This window comes from Phytophthora ramorum (assembly GCF_020800215.1).
Source record: "Phytophthora ramorum isolate Pr-102 chromosome Unknown Phyram_PR-102_s0003, whole genome shotgun sequence".
NCBI classification, from domain to species: Eukaryota; Oomycota; class Peronosporomycetes; order Peronosporales; family Peronosporaceae; genus Phytophthora; species Phytophthora ramorum.
The window spans coordinates 362,946-381,538 of record NW_027150649.1 but is presented as its reverse complement, the minus strand read 5'-3'; the positions used below and the strand labels follow the sequence as shown (position 1 = coordinate 381,538).

General features: G+C 53.0%; 3 protein-coding genes across 3 annotated transcripts; 2 read left to right on the top strand and 1 right to left on the bottom strand.

Annotated features, from left to right (window-relative positions):
• Nucleotides 1–1,757: 1,757 nt before the first annotated feature.
• On the top strand, nucleotides 1,758–3,006 carry KRP23_3257 (Calcineurin subunit B type 2; the record flags this gene model as incomplete). Its single annotated transcript, XM_067888083.1, has 3 exons — nucleotides 1,758–1,926; nucleotides 1,997–2,041; nucleotides 2,120–3,006. 3 exons carry the CDS (start codon nucleotides 1,758–1,760, stop codon nucleotides 3,004–3,006), a joined length of 1,101 nt encoding a protein of 366 aa, XP_067747358.1.
• Nucleotides 3,007–3,041: 35 nt separating this feature from the next.
• KRP23_3256 (uncharacterized protein) lies at nucleotides 3,042–3,652 on the bottom strand (the record flags this gene model as incomplete). The annotated part of the gene is made up of 3 exons (XM_067888082.1): nucleotides 3,042–3,085; nucleotides 3,165–3,354; nucleotides 3,419–3,652. 3 exons carry the CDS (start codon nucleotides 3,650–3,652, stop codon nucleotides 3,042–3,044), a joined length of 468 nt encoding a protein of 155 aa, XP_067747357.1.
• A 221-nt stretch (nucleotides 3,653–3,873) lies between these two features.
• KRP23_3255 (E3 ubiquitin-protein ligase HERC2) lies at nucleotides 3,874–18,429 on the top strand (the record flags this gene model as incomplete). The annotated part of the gene is made up of 3 exons (XM_067888081.1): nucleotides 3,874–7,099; nucleotides 8,051–10,884; nucleotides 10,966–18,429. The coding sequence occupies 3 exons, from the start codon at nucleotides 3,874–3,876 to the stop codon at nucleotides 18,427–18,429; spliced, it is 13,524 nt and encodes a 4,507-aa protein (XP_067747356.1).
• Nucleotides 18,430–18,593: the final 164 nt, after the last annotated feature.

The following is an 18,593-nucleotide window of genomic DNA, read 5'->3' as shown; positions in this document are numbered from 1 at the left end:
ATGTGTGCGTGGGGTTCGTGGCTGTCTTGAGAGCTGCCAGCACTGTTGGCCAACGCACGCGCGAGCAATCAATAAACTAGGTGGTGTGTCATCTCGTCTGAATAGAAGGTCACAGCTCAGAGTTCTGTGAGCTGGCGCAGGCTAGCCAAAGTGGAATCACTTCGAAGTTGAATAATAAAAGCGATGGCACCATAGCTAAAAAAAGGCAGCAAGACAAAGAGAGAGATGGTCATGAATTTGAGTCGGTGTCCTCGGTACCAAGATGTAAGCACCGTTCACCAGTCAAACTCCTTCCAGCTTTTGGCTCCTTTAATTCCCCATTCCCCGATGTAAGCAAGTCCAAAATCAAGAGTTGTCGGCCTTAATCGTTTTTCACGAAGTGTAAGGAAGTGTGCAACACTAGCGATGTGAGCTTGCCTTACTTCCGAGGATTTATTGCGGTGGTGTAGTGATCAAAAGTGAGAACTGCTGCCCAGTCCAGGCATGGGAAGGTCTGCCCATGCAGCTCTCTCAAGTCTAACCTAAAGCTCTGCACAATCAGTCATACTGTACGCCACCTACGCAATTGCCTCCCTCGCATGGCTGGGTACGCCCTCGGAACTCGCTGCTCCAGCCAGCTCTCACTTTGCATTTCGCTCTGTCAAGCGCACTCGTCCAGTCTCCAAGCTCCAGCGTCGCGCAAGCGCCGTCCTCCGCGGAGGCGAGGAGGAGGAGGAGGAAGAAGAAGATCGCTGAAGTAGTCCCGACAGTCCGTTGTTCGTTGCTGATGAGCTACCCGCCACATCTAAACATGCTATTCTTGGCGGACCTCGCAACGCGGATGTAAGGCTAGCGGAGAATACTGCGTCGACTCGGGAGCTACTCAACGGATGTCACGTCACTCGTCCTGCATGATGAGACTGAGCACCATCCAAGTTTGCTGCAAGACAAGACGTAAGCAGAAAAGTTTCCTAGTGTCGCCATGTGCCCATCTGGAGGTGGGGAAGGTTCCATGGTGATAACCAGCTCAGGCATTAGCCCTTTCGGACTCTGTAGACTACGTACCTATAGCATATAGGACGCCCTTCGGGGAATAAGGGGTTAATTCCAACACACCTCACTCGGTCAATTTCGGTGTTTTTCAATCTCGCCAAACCTATCAAAAGCATATGTTTCTTCACCTCAACTGATGCTTGTGTATTTCTCCGAAGACGAAAGCGTGCTTCTCCGCTGTCGTCAAAACGAGCGATTCCTTCATCCATGTCGATATAGACGGCATCGTATCCCCCGTGGTTGTATGTTTGCTGTTTCAGCCAGCATCTCGTCGGCAAGTGGTAAATCTTCCAGGTCACCAAGCTGACATAAGCAACTCTGTTTTTGCGTGCTCTCGGCAAGAACACGCATGCTAGCAAGCTCAATATTATCGCGAACGTGTCGAACCCGACTTCGAGGCGTGAATGGTTACCATTAGACGTATGTTGTGCTAGCTTATCACTTTTGTGCTGTGTCTGGGGGCCCCTTGTTACATACAGTATCTACATTGGAGGGACAAATTAGTACACAGTCCATATCGGTCCATCCATTTGCACGAGGAATGAACTGCACCAAGGCTGGCGCGGAACTCTGCTTGACGCTTCGTCCTCATGAGATTACCGCCTTTCCATCGCTCGTTTTTGTGTCTGCCTTCCTTCGACCTGATCGGTAAAAATACATGCTTGTAAATTTCCAGCATTTGAAACACGATCATTTCCGCGCTCGTGCTGCCACTCTCTCATGGAATGGGAAATATATTCGCAAAATTCGGCGTCGCGACCACGCGTTCGCGAGAGAAGGCCTTCAACCACGCGCTCCACCTTAACGACACACTGCTCCAAACACTGCGAGGACTCGGACTAGACCACAAGCATCTTTTCGCGCTTCACCAGATCTTTTTGGTCATGGACAGGGGTGCGATTGTTAAAAAGCAGAACCTGTCAATTGCCAGCGCACGTACTAAACTTACTGGTGTTGTGTGCAGACAAATCGGGTGAAATCAACATGATGGAGTTCTTCGACTACATTGGTTTGTGCCGATTCGGTCGTCATTCTTGGTTGAGCGCATGCCAACACTAAACGTCTGGGTTTGCTGCACTACATGTAGACTTGAAGCGCAGCCGCTTCTCAGAGAAAGCGTTTTCGGTCATGGATCGGAACGGTAGCGGCGAGGTGGACTTCATCGAGTTTGTGCTGGCTGTGTGGAATTATTGCTCATTCAACCACACCAGCCTCGTTAGGTTTGCGTTCGACCTCTATGACGTGGATGGTAGCGGTGAGATTGAGCACGACGAAGTAGAAAGGTGTGTGAGAGAAATATGGGGAAGCGCTTGGGAGACGAACCCAAATGCGCACAAAATTGTGGAGAAGCTCGACATCATTATGGCTGGAACGCCGAATAACCGCCTCTCACCGTCCCTGTTCCAAGAGTTTGCAGCACGGCATCCGATGCTGCTTTTCCCTGCGTTCGAGCTGCAGATGGAAATTCAGAGGAAAGTGTTGGGAAAGCGATTCTGGTCGCGCGCGACCGAGAAGCGGGGCTCTATCAACGTAACAGCATTGAATTGGGATCATGTAAAAGAGGTGACACTTATCTCAAGACAGACCAGCTCCAATTTGCTCACTTCCATGGAGAATGATCTCAGTAGGCAATTACAGACCAAGACCACCGAGATGGCTTCAAGCTGGTACGGGCGAGGTTCAGGATTCCGACCTTTTTCTCCAAAGCGCACGCTTGCCTCCGGCACAAGTACGGCAGCAGCAACTGATGAAGACAATGGATCAAAACCGTTACCTGAGCTCAAGCGAGCCATGACACCTGCAAAAAAAGAAATGCGGCGGCAGTCCGCGCCAGCCGCGCCACACTCAGTCGGTACTACGCAATCGCCCAAGACGATGGAAGCAACACATATTAAGGTGGTCAGTCCAAAGCACACGCCGCAAGAGCGGGCTCGATTAAGTAGTGACGCGGGCTTATCCCGTTCCACACAGTAGCGTCATCGAGAAGATAAAGGATAGAATAGAGTGGTTTACTGCATGCATTTCTCCGGAGCGAGCGACAGCTTCAGTTGATCTACAGCAACGGTGGCAATCCAAACGACTAAATCAGTATCAACAACTATCCGGAGGCAGGAGATGCTGTAAAAGCTCACGTTGCAGCTTGTCGTTCTCCTTTTCCGCGGTATTTCGGCTCAGCGAGACGGGAGCCGACAATCTCATCTGGCTCGCCTTGTGCGCCGAGTAGAACTTGTGGATTGCTTCCTGGTCGAGCGCCGCCTGCCGATCTCGAATCGTCTGCCTCACCGCCAACATCTTGTGCTTCAATCGGTTGGCCTCGCTCTCCTACAGCAGCAACAGCGTCACGTCGGTCGTCGTAACACACATGGTGTCTCTCTTTCTGATGCACCTGCTTCTCAATGCTGTGGACGATCGTCATGGATGCGTTCAGCAGGTTGGACGCCAGCAGCTCGAGCGCCTGCTGCGCCTGATTGTGCGCCTCGTCCAGATGTGCCTTCGTGACGGTCTTCCTGCTCGGCCCATCCGCCCTGCAGCCGAACGCTGACTCGTACAGCGACGCCACATCCTTCACGTACGCCACGCTCCGCTCGAAGTGGCTCCACACGTCCGGCTCCTCCTCCATCGTTGCAAACTGAGGCTGTGATTCGTGCGCCACTTCAAGCAGATTATCATCCAATCGCGTTGACGTACTTAATTGCATCCCCCACGGTACCTCTCCACAAAAAGATCGTTCCGCAACAAGAAGGGGGAAAGACAACGCGACAATTCGGCCACTAAGCGAGAGGGGAGGCGGAGAGAAGACGACGGACCATCACTCTTGCGCTTGCCACTGACCGCGAGTACATGAGCGTTCCGCGCAGCAAGCAGACGCGTCTGCGGCGGCAGGCCAGCGTGCTGCACGAGCTGCAGGAGACGCAGGAGAAGGACTCGCTGGACGGCCGCTACGCGCGCCTCATGGCAGAGCTCGCGGCGCTCTGCGGCGATCGCAGCAACGTGGTGACGACCGAATCGCTGCAGTTCTTCGCCTCAAGCGGCCGCGCCGAGCCCGTGAAGCTCGAGCGCCAGCCGGAGCGCGCTGAAAGCCTGCAGAAGCCCAGTGGCAGCAGCAAACCGGATGACCTGCTGAGCGCCGACGCTGCGCGTCGCCAGCGCGTGGAGGAGCTCACGCGCTTCTTCATGGAGGCCAAGTCGGACATCGAGTTCGCGCTGGGCGGTGGTCGCGACTTCCACGACGCCAAGGAGAAGGACAAGGACGCGGACAGCGAGCGCGACGAGGACCGAGTCGACGACAAGGACGAGGACGAGGAGGATAACACGCCGGACCCCGAGAGGACGCGTGCTAAGCTGCACGCCAAGCTGCTCCGGGATAAGCTGGACAACCGCGTGTATAACGTCATGTTGGGCCCGATCCGAGAGCAGGACCCGGCGCTGTATGGCGCCATCCTGTGCCATCCACTCGTGACGGGCGTGGACCCGAAGAAGGACAAGAAAAAGAAGAAGAAGCGCAAGGACAGGGAACGCAAGGACAAGCAGCCCTCGCAGGCCAACGTCGGAGCGAGCATGCTCACGCCCGATTTGACGGCCGAGCTGCTGTCGGACGACGACATGAAGTTGAATATCAGTCGATTCGTGGCCAAGAGCATTGCTGAAGGCTCGCTGCAGGGCTTGATGCTGGCGGCCAAGCTGGTGCTATCGTTCCTAGATCATCAGAACAAGGTGAGTGACGCGCCACCACCGACGTTCCCGCTTGTGTCGCATCTGCGAGTGCTTCGTGGAGAGAAAGCGCCAGAGTATCGACCGAAGAAGACATCTGCAGGTGCAGCTACGAAAGATGTCACAACGCCGACAAAAGCTGACGAAACGATGATTGATACCAGTGCTCTTGAGAGTGCTGAAGACGATTTTGAGTCCGATTTACAGAGTGTTGTCCTCGAGGCTGCAGCAACTGCAGGTGAGATGGATTTGGACTCAGACAGTGGTTCCATTGCCAAGCTTCGAGCTCGACTGAGTCGATTTGGCGATGATGGAGACGATGGCGACGAGGATGATGATGACGATGATGAGCGTGGAGAAGGTGAAGACAGCCTTGGCGGAGAAGGCGTCGATGAAGATGCATTGATGGCTCGCGCTATAGCACTGTCGCTTTCTCCCGAGGTGAACCTGCGCGATCAAAGCGCTTCTGGCGATGCGTCATTGAATTCCAAGAGTGAAAGCAAGGCGGATTCAACAGCAACAGACAGGCAGAGCGATGCACCTGCCGAAAAGACTCGCCCGTTAAAGTTTTCGGCTGAGGAGCTGCTGGAACTTGGTCCTTTTACTCTTCCCGCGAACTTTGTTGCTGAGGTGGATGGAGCTACCGTTGTCACTGCACTGATAGTCCAGATGACTAAACTATGCATGGAATACCTGAAGTCGTGCCATCAGGGTGTTCTCCCTAACAAATCACCTGTTCAGCCGCATCCGCTGACGTTTATGCTCTTGAATTCTTTGTTGAGAGATTTCCACACCTCAGCCGCTCCGCATTCTCGATGGGCTGGGGACTCGAACTGGGTGGCGAAGTGGCACTTGTTCTCTGCGTGCTCCATGCTTTCGCTTTTTCGCGTGCTAGAAGTCCACTTTTTCCACGTCGAAGTGATGGGAATTGCGCCAGCTTCTGTTGGTCTAGGCCAGATTCCGAGGCTGAATACCCAACAAAACGATGGCGAAAACGAAGGCGGCAATCCGTTGTTGGAGAGTTTGAAGTCAGTAGTATTACACTACATCGCTCTTGAGAGCCCCCCTCAAGCTGATGCTGAGCAGGACGTCATTGGCTCGATCATTTTCTCAGACCTAGTGACTTGCTCTCCTGATGATGTACAAAATGCTGCTGCGTACTACTGTGCTCGCACTCGCGAACAAGCAATGGCAGCGTGGATTCGAGCATTTGCTATCTTCTACGACACGCAAAAGGAGCGGCATATGATACTGGCAACAATGCTTGCTGAGTGTCTTAAACTCGCCCGAAGTGGGGAGCAAAATGTTGAGTGGAAATTTCATCAGCTGGACATCTTGTGCGCCAGGTTAGCCTTGCCGGATATGGCGCAGCTCTTTGTGCCTACATGTGTGGATGTTATTGAGCATGACAGCAAGACCGAGCGTGGACAAAACAAGCAAAGCGGAAGCGACTCAAGCGTAAAGCCAATCGACGATGGTGCTCTTCAGAATGCTGCGTCGAAAACCGGCAAGATCAAAGCGAAGTGGAGTCCCACTGTTATTCGTGCTTCGCTTGACTCGGGGTCCTTAAGTGCGCGATGTTTGTACGACTACATATCAGGTCATGGCCCTCCGGGCCTTTTGGATGCTATTATGGAAAGTCCTGGCGATGGTCCGAGTGCGGATTCACTGAACGCTGACACTTTAGCAAGTGCGTACGAGGAGATGTGGGATATGGGGCGCAAGCAAAAGGTGGAGGCATTAGAATGTATGAATCGTCTGCATAATCTAGTTGACTTGCTGCGTGAGAGCATTTTATCGTCAGGATGGCACGATTTTTCGTTCAAGAACAGCTACGAGCTAGTGCACGCACCTTTGCTCCCGCTCCTCGAGAAAGAAGACGATTCACGCCCAGCATTCCTTAATGCCCGAATTGTCCTGCTGCGATCGCTCCAAGATTTGATGATCCAACGACTTGGTGGCTCTCGTGGGGATGAACCACCCGCTTTGGAGTTTGATTCGTCGCGGTGTGCGGAAACGATGACGCTGTCCGATGGAAACCGAACAGCAAAGCAATATACGGCGAAACAATGGGGAATGGTGATGGCTACGACGGGCTGCCCTCCTAACACTGGAATTCACGAGTGGGGGGTTCGCCTTGACCGTTGCGAGAAGGGTCACATTTTCCTTGGTGTGTGTACCAGAGATGCATCCGTGGCAACCTACGTTGGTGGAGATCGACAAGGGTGGGGACTTATTGGAACCCGAGCGCTGTGGCATGCTCGTAGCAAAGTCCGCGGTGATTATGGAGACGGTTTCACTACGGGTAGCATTGTCCGCGTTCGGCTGAATACAGATAGCGGAGCTCTCTCGTTTGGTGTTGGGGATAGCGATTGGGGTATTGCCTTTGATGGTTTGACGCAACACGGCACCTTATATCCTGCGATTGGTTTGTATCAACGTGATGATCAAGTTACAATCCTGCCAGTTCAACCAACGGATGCAACTTTTACGCCGTCTCTGAGTGGCGAGGCTATGGAACCGAAGGGTGTTGCAATTCCTGCTGTCCTTAAACCATTTTTGCATCACACCGGAGCTTTATTGGAGTCGTGTTGCGCTTTCTTATCGAGCCCTGCGTTGAATGAAGTAAACAGCGCATCGGAAGAGCAAGTGGCACTCACTACAGAGCAAAAAGCGGAGCATGTTCGAGACTACGAACGTTTGGTATCGTCGCATCCACTGCTGTTTTCGATGGTGACCCCCCTGATTAGTTCCTTAAGCCTAATCCGAAATTACCACGGCTTAGCGTCAACACTGGCGATGACCTTAGTGCCCTGGTGCATTCGTACGATGCAATGCATCGAGCGCGTAAATCAAGGTCTTCGGGCATTTGCAGCATTGAATGATGGCGAAGACGATGTTTCTCCTGGGAATCTTGTGCTTAGCGTCGCTGGTGAGTGGGAATTGAAGAGTATGGCCGCTGGCAATATTCCAGCTCAGCAATACCATCTTACTCTTTCGCAAGATAAAGGTGGATCAATGCGTGGACGCAGCAGCGGTTCGTTTACAACAGTGACGCTAAATGGTATCGCTCGAGGAACCAAGGTATCTTTCGTAGAAACATGGCGCCAAGGAGGCACATGCTTGGTCGAGGGGCGTCTTCGTGCTGATGGCACCGTATTCACAGGCAGTTATGAGGATACCAAAAGCCATACGAGCGGTTGCATTGTCGGAAACAAAATGTCGCGAGATGCAAAGGACACTGGTGGACGGCAATGGGTGAGCAATCAGCTTGTTATCCTGGAAATGGTAATTGCCAATTTGCTAGGTTACTTTGGTCATGTATTGACCAGCCTAGAGAATGCCGACCTGCTCATTGACAACGTTCCTACGGGTGTCCTTACTTTGAATGACGTTGCCAAGAGTGATTCTAGTGAAGACGAAGATAGTGGCATGTCCAAGCTATCGTCAGAATGTACGCTGGATGAATACGACGAATGGGTTAGCAGTAACTTGCTCGAGGGGGGATTGCCACTTGAAACCGTGCAAACGCATTTGAAGAATGTACTTGAGCGAGCTTCAGAGATCACTGGTTTTGGAACGGCCATAGCTGCTGGCTCCCTACCTGTACTCGCAGAGGCTTCCAAGGCATGGCTGCAGTTTGTGTTACCCAAGACGCTTTCAGCCCCTATTCCGAGTGCAGACAGTACCCCTGTGACTGGGGCTTGTGTAACCAACCCTTTCTTAAAGGATCTCATCGAAAATCGCGGTGATGCAGCAGTATTGGACCGGTGGGTATCCAAGCACGTTGGCGAGTCGCCCTTTGTGCGACTAGGAGGAGAACCTATGAAGGCCACTCGCCGTACGGTTTGTGCTGCCTTGATGTGGCACAGTGGTTTCCTGGGCTTCATCAACAAGCATATCGAAAATTCGCAGAGCAACTTTACGGACAGTGATGTTCGACCACATGACAACCTGATGCATATCTGGCGAGCTGCTCAGAGAGTTATCGAGTGGGCAATTCGAGCCAAAAATTCGATGGGCTCGTCATACACTGTAATTGCCGGCCTGGTGATTCGGAAGGCACAATTCTTGCTGGAGATTGAGCCTAGCGCAAAAGCGTTGGCAGCTGCTGAGGCCGTGTTTGCTTTGACGACGGTGGATAGTGGTGCTCAGAGAATAGCATCTAAATCTGCAGTGTATGAATGCGCTGAACGCATCTACAGCGATGTACTCGTACAGGTGGCACGCTTTGTGGAAGCTCCGATTCGCGTGTCAACGCTGCAGTCAAGAATGCTGGGCAATTGCACCGCCGCGTTCCTGCGAACAATTGGCATGATGACCTTCCGGAATTTTGTCGGCGACTCGGGGAGTAACCATCGCGGAGTGCTTACTGCAGAACGTCATGAAGTTATTCAATCCTCCTTCGCTTTGTCCAGTGCATTGCAGTGGTTATCTCCGACTTTAGCCGACTCCAAATCCAATGGTAGTCGTGCTTCACCATTGAGCAAGGACTTCGGAGACTTCGGTGCTAGCGTGATTCCAACACCGTCTTCAACCTCAACAAACACTATTGAGTCATCTCACTACCTCAGTGGTCTAGGAGGTTGCGGGAAGCACCTTAAGAGTGACCTCAGGGATTCGTTTGAGTCGTTGTACGGATATCTGAGCGCGTCGTTGTCTAGAGCTACATGGGCTCATGACGCTGACCTACAATTGGTGGTTTTACTAGCGTGGGGAATCATCATTCAGCCAGATGATCATTCGTTCTTGTCTCGCGTTGGTATTTTCCGAGTACTACAAACTGTGTTGGATGAGGCCCGCGGGTCCAGCGATGCGACCTTGACCGATGAATCGGGTGGTTCATCCCGTAATTCTCCTGATGACGCGGTTTTGATCTCAGAGAATAAGAAGAAAATTGTCCAGGCTGCATTGAAAGTTGTGCATCTGCTAGCTGCGCAAGTTGCTCACGCAAGCGACACCGCGGATGGACTACTAAGCGCGTCCGATTTACCGTCGACTCCAGGCCTAAGTTTGGGCTCCATACCGCTCCTGCGTAAACCATCAGGTCCCGAAACACTCGGTAAATCCGTGTTCCACATGCTGTATACGGAGCTGAAAAACTCCCTGGAAGAAATGCGCCAAAATCGGGGGAATATGACTGTGGAAGCTTCAGCTACAGCGTTTGTGACTGATCCTACGCAGTCTGGCGATCCAAGTACTTCTGGGTCGGAGGCAGAATTTGGCGACAGGCTGAACGATGCTCAGGAGTATTGCTACCAGATCTGTTCACTGTTGTATTCGGTGAGCGGTTCGCCTGTTTGCAGATCGCACTTGTCTTCGTCTCGGTGGCTGCGTTTGCTGCTTGCTCTCGTCGACGTGAACTCGCCTCAGATACAGCGCCGCATTCTGAAATTACTTCGTCGGCTTTTGCCGTCCCTTGACCCATCCTCCATCAGAGTCAGATACGATGAGATTGAGAGTTTTGATATGGACAGTGACGACGAATACGATGCAGATGGCCAGGACGAGTTGGACCATGCTTCCACATTGGTCAACTTCTTTGTAGGTATTGTGGGGTTAAATAGCCCCCCAAGCGTTGCCGAGGTATTGCTTCGCCGACTCACAAACGCCTCTACTGGAACTACTGAAGGCCAGGGTACAGGAACAGATTCAGGTTTTAACGCGGGGGGTCTCGCTGCTGAGGTTGTGTTACTTCTTCGTTCATTGTACGAATCTGACAAGTGGGCGGAGTATTTGAATCGTGCGATTGCCGATGCACTATCCTCGATCCCGCTGGCTTGTGTTACCGAGCAAGATAGACCGATGACAGATGCTGCCGACTCTGACGTAGAAATGGAAGACATGTCACAAGACACACCGTCACTTGATAGCTGGACGACGCAGACAACAAGTTATGTCAAGGCCCTGTCTGCGCTGTGCATTCTCGACGGACATATTGAAGGCCTTCACGTCGGCGGAACTGTTAAGATTATGCCTCGGGCAGGGTCGTCCTTGCAAGAAATAGCTTTCCGAGGTGCAAGAGGTGTGATCGTTGCTTACGAGCCTGAGAAGTCAGCGGCCGAAGTTTTACTGCGCGGAAGCCGCACGGAGGAGACCAACACCCAACAGCAATCCTCGCTTGCGAACCGATCTATACCAGTAAGTCGCCATTCGTGAAGTTTCAACGGGAAATGCGGCAATACCTCTTTGACTAATAGCATTATGCGTTGCTTTGAACAGACACGACCGGTTCGCGTGCCAATCGATGATTTGTTCGCTGTTCCAGAGGTTGAGCTACCAGATAACGCGTTTTCGGATGCGGTGTTGAAATCGTTACTTATCGAGCGATTCCCGTACTTTTTGGCGGAAGTTAAGAAAAGTCTGATTGAGATGGACGTCGTTGATGCCCTCAACGATGCTGACGAAGAAGGAGGAAACGAAGATAGCGAAGATGACGATGACATGTCGAATGATGGTTCATCATCGCCATCTGGAATGGATAGTGAAATGCCCATGAATAGTGGTCCTGGTGTTGACGAATCTGATTCAGAAGCGGTGTCAAGCGGGTCTCCTCGTCACCAAAAGAGTGGTGCCAATCCCTCGCCACCTACAGAGCCCACTGATGTTTTTGGTGAAATGGAGAAGGAGTCTCGACTCCATCGAATGCTTCTCTGCCAGCATGGACTTCGTGCTTCTGCGACCCTGCTGAAAAACGATTATTGCGCTGCGACATTCATCCGTGGTGTTGGTTCGAGTGGCTTGAAGGACTTGTTAAGTGTCGCCATTTCTGAGACACCAACGTCAGCAGGAGTCGGAGATATTTCCTCGCTCGAGGAGAGTTGGTTGATGTTGTGGTCTCGGTGGTATGCGATTAGAAGTTCTCACGCAGCGCCAACGGCCCCCGCTGATACCAAGGAAGGGAAGAGTCAGGCGAGCGATGCAGTAGAAGATGAAAACTTGTCGCCAGGCCCAATGGTGCAGCAAATGATGGAGATGGGATTCCCGAAAGAGTGGTGTGACGTCGCGCTGACTCGCTGCTCTCAAAATGTTGAAGCTGCAATCAACTTCTGTTTTGAACACAGTAGTGATATGGAGCGTCTTGTAGCGGAGCATCGGTCAAGTCGGGGGGTATCTGGTGCCGACAGCATCTCGAAGTCTTCACGAAAAGATGACATTGACACTATCAGTCCGTTACTGGAGCAGTTATCCGAGATGGGATTCCCTTTTAACTGGTGCAAGAAGGCACTGGCTGCAAACAGGAATAACGTCGACGCGGCTTTGACGTGGATCTTATCTAATGGCGAGGCATTGGAGGCGGAAGATCGGCGAGATGAGGAAGCCAAACTACGCACATCAGGTGGGGATGCAACGGATGGAAATGTTCCAAGTACTATTCCCGAAAGTGAAGACACCATACAGATGCCCAACCCACTTCGAGCTGTTAGTGGTCAAGCATGCATCGGAGAACATGATTTAATGGTGGAGGGCCTGGTCGGTGGCGGCTTTGCTAGTGTTGGTGCACCTGATTGCCTTGTATCAAGTGGACGATGGTACTACGAAGCTACTCTACATACAAACGGCTGCATCCAGATCGGCTGGGCCGATGTGGCGTTCTGTGGTGCGGCAGATCGCGGAGATGGAGTTGGAGATGGAGCACACTCGTGGGCATACGACGGTTGGAGACAACAGCGATGGCATGGTCGCTCGTCACCGTGGGGGTCCAAGTGGAAGCAAGGTGATGTTGTTGGATGTGGCATTGATGCTGATGCTGGCACCATCATTTTTAGCTTGAATGGCAAGATGCGATCGGCTAACATGGGTGTAGCTTTCCGGGCTATTGACTTTGCCCGTGGAGTGTACCCGTGCGCAAGCTTCAACCGGAGAGAGCGTTTGCAGTTCAATCTTGGTGGGACCCCGTTCAAATATCCTCCTCCGCCAGGTTTTCAGCCGATTTTGAATGTGCTGAGTGAAACGTACGACCTGAGCTCCGTGCCAAAAGGTTTCGACGTAATTGGGTCCCGAGAAGATTGCCTGGAAGAGAGCATAGGTGAAGAAAACTATTCAAGCGACACCAGATACTTTGCACGGGATATGCATCCGTCGATGCTGCGGAGCTCTGGCCACGGCCGTAGTAGTGGTTTTGCGTCTGGTTCCGGCGTGACGAAGGCCGATGCCCTGGCTGAAATCAAGGCGCTCCCTGACAGTCGAGTGTACGTTGAACTACTCGTGGTTACGCGCTCGCTTGCTATTTTGCAGGCAAGACGAGCTCTGTTGACACTGCTTGCCAAATGGCCCACATCGGAAGTCGGACCGTTCTCTGTAACAGCGTTCTTATCTGACGGTGGAGCACTGCGAACCGCTACTGAGAATGAAGATTCAGCGAGATTTATCGATTTCATCAAGCTCATTGCAGGCTTGAGTGCCCTCCACATATCGAATGCGCTACCTAGCGCCTCGTTGACGCTGCCTGATGGCGACGCGCTTCACCTGTTGGATTGTGGTGCAACAGGACGATATGCACTGGGCTTGCTATCTGGAGTAGTGCAATCGGCGTTGAACAGCGCTCTTTCAAACATCACGTCGGAAGCATACGATCGTAATTCTCTAGTGGGTACGATTCTTTCTTGCATTTCTTTGGAGGTCAAGAAGGCTTCTCAACGCCAGTATGCTCGCATTCCGTGGAATTCGTCGGAAGCTGCAATTACTGCAACCCTTCTGCAGATCACAGCCGAAACAGGCCAGTCGTGGTCTGATAAAGAGGTCCTTAGCCACCCCAACCTGTTCCTTGCGGAATGGATCAGTGGGTTGCTGTTGGAATCGTTGGAAGCACACAAAAATTGTATCTCGTCACCCGTGCACGATCAAATTCGGCAACAGCTGCTCGAAGCTTGGATGTCGTCACTGAAGTCTCCAAGCATGTGCGTGAAAGAACGAGGTGCAACCATTCTTGCTGGAATTCTACAGGATATCTTGCCAAAGGAGTGCGGAATTGCCGATGAAAATGGCATTGGTGCCGTTGATGGTCAAACCAAGATGCGGTTGGAAATGGCTTTGGGTGCTCTTCCACTGCAACGCCTTGTCGACCTCTCCCAAGAACGTGTTTTGCGTGAGTATCCTAACGTACCAGTGTGCTCGAAGTACGTTCAAAGCTTGGTAGAGCTGGTTTCCGCTGCCGGTTTGGTGATGAGTGCAGTGGGGAAATCTACCGATGAACTTTTTGAAAACAGCTCGTCCCAGCAATTGCAAGCTTGCAAACGAATCGAAGTTGACCTGGAGCCAATTGACCAGAAGGAGTACGAGGAAGTAATGACCGCTAAGAAGTTATTGCAGGCGCAACAAGCGCAGCAGGCCGTTGAAGAAGCCTTAAAGCAACAAAAACTCGAAGCGGAGCGTGCGGCAGCAGCGGAGGCTGGAGAGCAAAGAGACTCGTCCTCGAGTCTAGGCGATTCGAATGCAACCGTCAGCAATGGTGATGCTGCAGCTCAAACCCTTGAAGAAGACCTCAGCGCTGCAAGAGGTAGTGGAGTCACAAACATGGAGGTTGACAATAGCGACTCCGAAGAAGCCCCGGATATTACGCTGTCTGCAATTGCTAACATGGTTACAGAAGATAGCGACGTATTGGCAGCCACTGCAGCTATTGCCGCAGGCGTCGGTGATCGATTAGTCATCAATGGACCAGGGCGAAGAACGAAGCTGCCCATGCCTGAGTTACTCCAGGAGAAGGCTAACCCCATATTTGAGTTTCGTTTGCCGGAAAAAGACCATGTGTTTGACACGTCGATGCTGAACACTCAAGAAATTGATGTGTTGGAGGCTGCGAAGCGCGGCATCATGGGGGAGGAGCCGAGAGGCTGGAAGCACGGCAACGATGTAGGGGTGCTCGCTGATTCTCACACGCAGGTCTGGAGCGGCACGTTGACACAATTCAGACTGCGTCAAAAGCAAGAGGAAAGCAACCAACCAGAACTGAAGGTCGGATGCAAGGTGATTCGCGGACCTAACTGGAAGTGGCGCGACCAAGACGGAGGTGAAGGCAGCGTAGGTGTTGTAGAGGGCGTGTCACCATGGAGTGGTGTGGATGGCGAAGGCATGTCAGTGCGTTGGCCGAACGACTCACTGTACACGTACCGCTGGGGCGCAGATGGCAACTTCGACCTAATTCACGTGGAAGTGGACGAAGACGGAAATATTACGCACCAGCACGCTACCCCAAAGGTGAAGCAGGAGGACGAGGGGTCGTTTGGATCTGAGATTCACTTTGGTGTACTGTTGTACCTCTTCGTGTCCGACGAAAACGATACAGCTACTCCGCCCGCAGGAGCTGTGAAGGTGGCAGGACTGATGGAATGGCCCGACTATGGTGCTGCTGTTCGTGTCGTAGGCTTGAGGTATGCGGATGAATCTCTTTGCATCCAAGAATTGCAGCTTACTCGCGGCAATCCTGACATGGGATGGATGCTTCGCTTCGGTTCGGAGAAATGGCAACCGGGTACGAAGTATATGCTGCGTCCGATTCAGCCACAAGAGGCTACTCCAAACGGAGCATCACCTGATCAAGCATCGATGGTTGACACGCTTCGTGGCGAATACTTACACGCTGCTGTAAAGGATGGCGAGCTTGTTGAAATCCATGGCGAGCTTCAGGTGTCGACGAAACATTTGTTCACGATGGACCATTACAATCACTTCTCAACGCTTGGTATCTCTTCTGACGGATTATCAGTTACGTGTCACAGTGGTGAGTCGCGCAACCTTGCTCTTGGCACGGTAGGATTCACCACCGGTGTGCACTATTGGGAGGTTCACGTGGAGCAAGCTGAGTTCGGTAGTGTGTTTATCGGTGTTTGCGAAAAGGCAGGCCCACCCGGCTCCCAGGCTGCGCTATCCAGCCGCTTAAACAGGTGGCATGGGTGGGGCTTTGTCAATTTCCGTGCTACGTATCACAACAGTACAGAGCGTATCTATGGCGACCACTTTAACGCAAGTGATACCATTGGTGTACGGCTGGACATGGAGCAGGGCAAGCTGTCGTTCTTCATGGATGGCATCAAGTTTGGCGAGCACATTGTATCAGACTTGGGTGTCGCGTTCGAAAACATGAAGGGTGAACGGAACTCGCGCACGTTGTATCCATGCATTGGTATGCGCAAGGGTGGCGATCGTGTCACCCTGAACCAAAAATGGATCTCGATGCCTGGGGTGTCTCCGCGCCAGATCCTTTCGGATGCTGTGGATGCTAGCAAGGCACTGCATTCGTGGTATGTGTCGATCCAGCAAGGAAAGGCTGCAGCGACTACTGGGTCGTCTGCCAGTGGGCCTTCATCGCCAGCTACTCGCGGGGCAGAGGCGACGGCAACCGTTATAGATTCCAGCGTAAAGTTGCCGGGAACACTGCTTCGTGAAAGTTGGTCGGAATGGAAGCGCTGGAGTGACAACCACTGGCAGAGGTGCCATGTGCGACCGCGCGGAATCTCTGTGGACTTCGACACTTCACCTGCTGCGTGCGTTCGCGTGAGCAATGCTGCCGGTTTGGGTGCTCCACTCCTGGCGGGTGACCGCGTTCGTATGTGCTCGAAGTGCGGGCAAGAGTTGAACCAACCCGAAGAAGCTGTTATCCTAGGTGTATACCGCGGCTTCTTGTGGTACCGCACGGAAACTCAAGGAAATGAAGGTGCAGACGAAGGACGTGCATGGGCTTGGTATTGGTCTCTAAGTGAGCTGCCAGAGCTTCTTTTGATTCGCCGCGGCGGCAAAGATATGACACTGATTGAGAATAGCGCAATGGATATGTCGGACTACGAAAGCGCGCCTGAACGTGGCCCGTTTAAGCCCCGTTCGGCACTGGAAGAGCGTGCTCGGACAGACTTCAACGCCTTCGTTGAGCTTGCCACACGTACTCACTCGACGACTTCAGATATGCAGTTGGTGGAACGGCTGAACGCGTATTGTGCAGCGATTGGTTTGGATGTGACAAATCTCAATATCACGGATGTTGTTACCCCCGCAGAGATGGAAGAAGACGCCAGGAGTACGGACGCAACGTCGGGGCGCGCACGCACGCGCTCGCTGGTGGTCGAGGACTATTTCACGTCGCCAGCTCTGAAAAACATTTCTGGCCCTGAGCTGCGTGCTCGCACGGCAGTGCTTCGGGTACTGAACAGCAAAATTCTTCGGGTGCTCCCGATCATTGCAATTCAGCCTGATGATGGAAGCAGTACTCAGCCGATCGAAGTTGCAGGCGACAAGGGCAGCATCAGTGCGCCTACGAGGCGGTCAATTGACTTTTTGTCGATGAGCCTGAAGCTGCGTTCGCTACGACGGTTAGTGTTCACGAGTACAAAGCGCGCCTTCTGGGATGACGTGCTGCGTGCTACGACAACCAGTACCCCGCTTCCGTCGGATGAGTATGAGGACCCGCGTGAGATTCGCGTTATCCGCATTAACCGCATCCAAGCGCAGGCGTCAAAGCTGAGCTTGTTGTCACAACCGGGTGATCGTTTGCGTCGTTCCGTGTTCGGCCAGCTCTACCGCGAAATGCGTGCGTGGAGCGACAGCTTTTTCCGTCGTGCATACTGCGGAAAGGGCCACGGCGGTCAGCGCCGTGCTTTCAAGGTGAAATTCTTGGGTGAGGGTGTGAATGACTACGGCGGTCCATATCGCGCTGTCTTCGAGCAGATTGTTGACGAGCTGCAGATGGACAACGTGGAACTGGCGAAGGGTGAGCAAGGCTTGTTGCCACTGCTCATTCCGTGCCCGAACCGCCGCAGCGGTACAGGCAGCAACCAGGACAAATTCTTGTTGAACCCTTCCTGTGGCACTGCTTTGTTAGCAAACGGACCTATGGCTCTGGATCTACATCGCTTCCTCGGAAAGCTCATCGGTACAGCAGTTCGTCACGGACTGCAGATGGGATTGGACCTACCTGCGCTTGTGTGGAGACCGTTGGCAGGGCTTGAGGTCAGCCGAGCGCACCTCGAGAGCGTTGATGTCGCGACAACTAACAATTTGAGTCGTGTGGAGGAGCTCAGTACCGAGACTGAGGAGGCTGAGGAGGTGCTTGGCTACTTGACCTTGTCGACGACGTTGAGCGATGGTGCTGAAGTGCTGTTGGTTCCTCAAGGTGAAAAAATGCCGGTAACGCTGGCGAACCGGGAGCTGTACGTGCAACTTGTGGAGAAAACGCGGCTCACCGAGAGTAGTCAACAGCTTGCGGCGCTCAAGGACGGCTTGGCGTCTGTGCTTCCCATGGAGCTGGCGCCGTTGTTCACGCCGCGAGAGCTTGAGGTGCTGATTTGTGGACGCCGCGAGGTGGATGTGGACCTGCTGCGCCAATGCACGGAGTACAGCGAGGGAGCCGATGAGGCCATGCCGCACGTACAGCACTTATGGGAGGTGTTGCGCGAGATGACAAGCGAGGAGCGGACGTCCTTCTTGCGCTTCGTGTGGGCGCGCAGCCGCATGCCCAACAGCGCCAAGGACTTCCCGATGAACTTCAAGGTGCAGGCCGCCCACGACCCGGGCGCTGTCGGCCAGCCGGATTTGTACCTGCCTCACGCGCAGACGTGTTTCTTCGCGCTGCGACTTCCGGCCTACACGAGCAAGGAAACGCTGCGTACCAAGCTGCTGTACGCCATTCAGAACTCGCCCAACATGGACGCCGACGTGAGACTGCACAACGCCGAGGGTTGGGCTGACGCATAAGCCTCCATTGCATAGCTTCGTATTCATATTTGACTTTGAAATCAACAACATTCTTTGATGTGCACTGCGCGGGGGTGATCCCAAGTACTGCTGCTTGAACAGGCCATCGCTATCGGCCTCAGCTGAGGTGTACGTCTGCGCATGCTTACGATTGGGTAAAAACT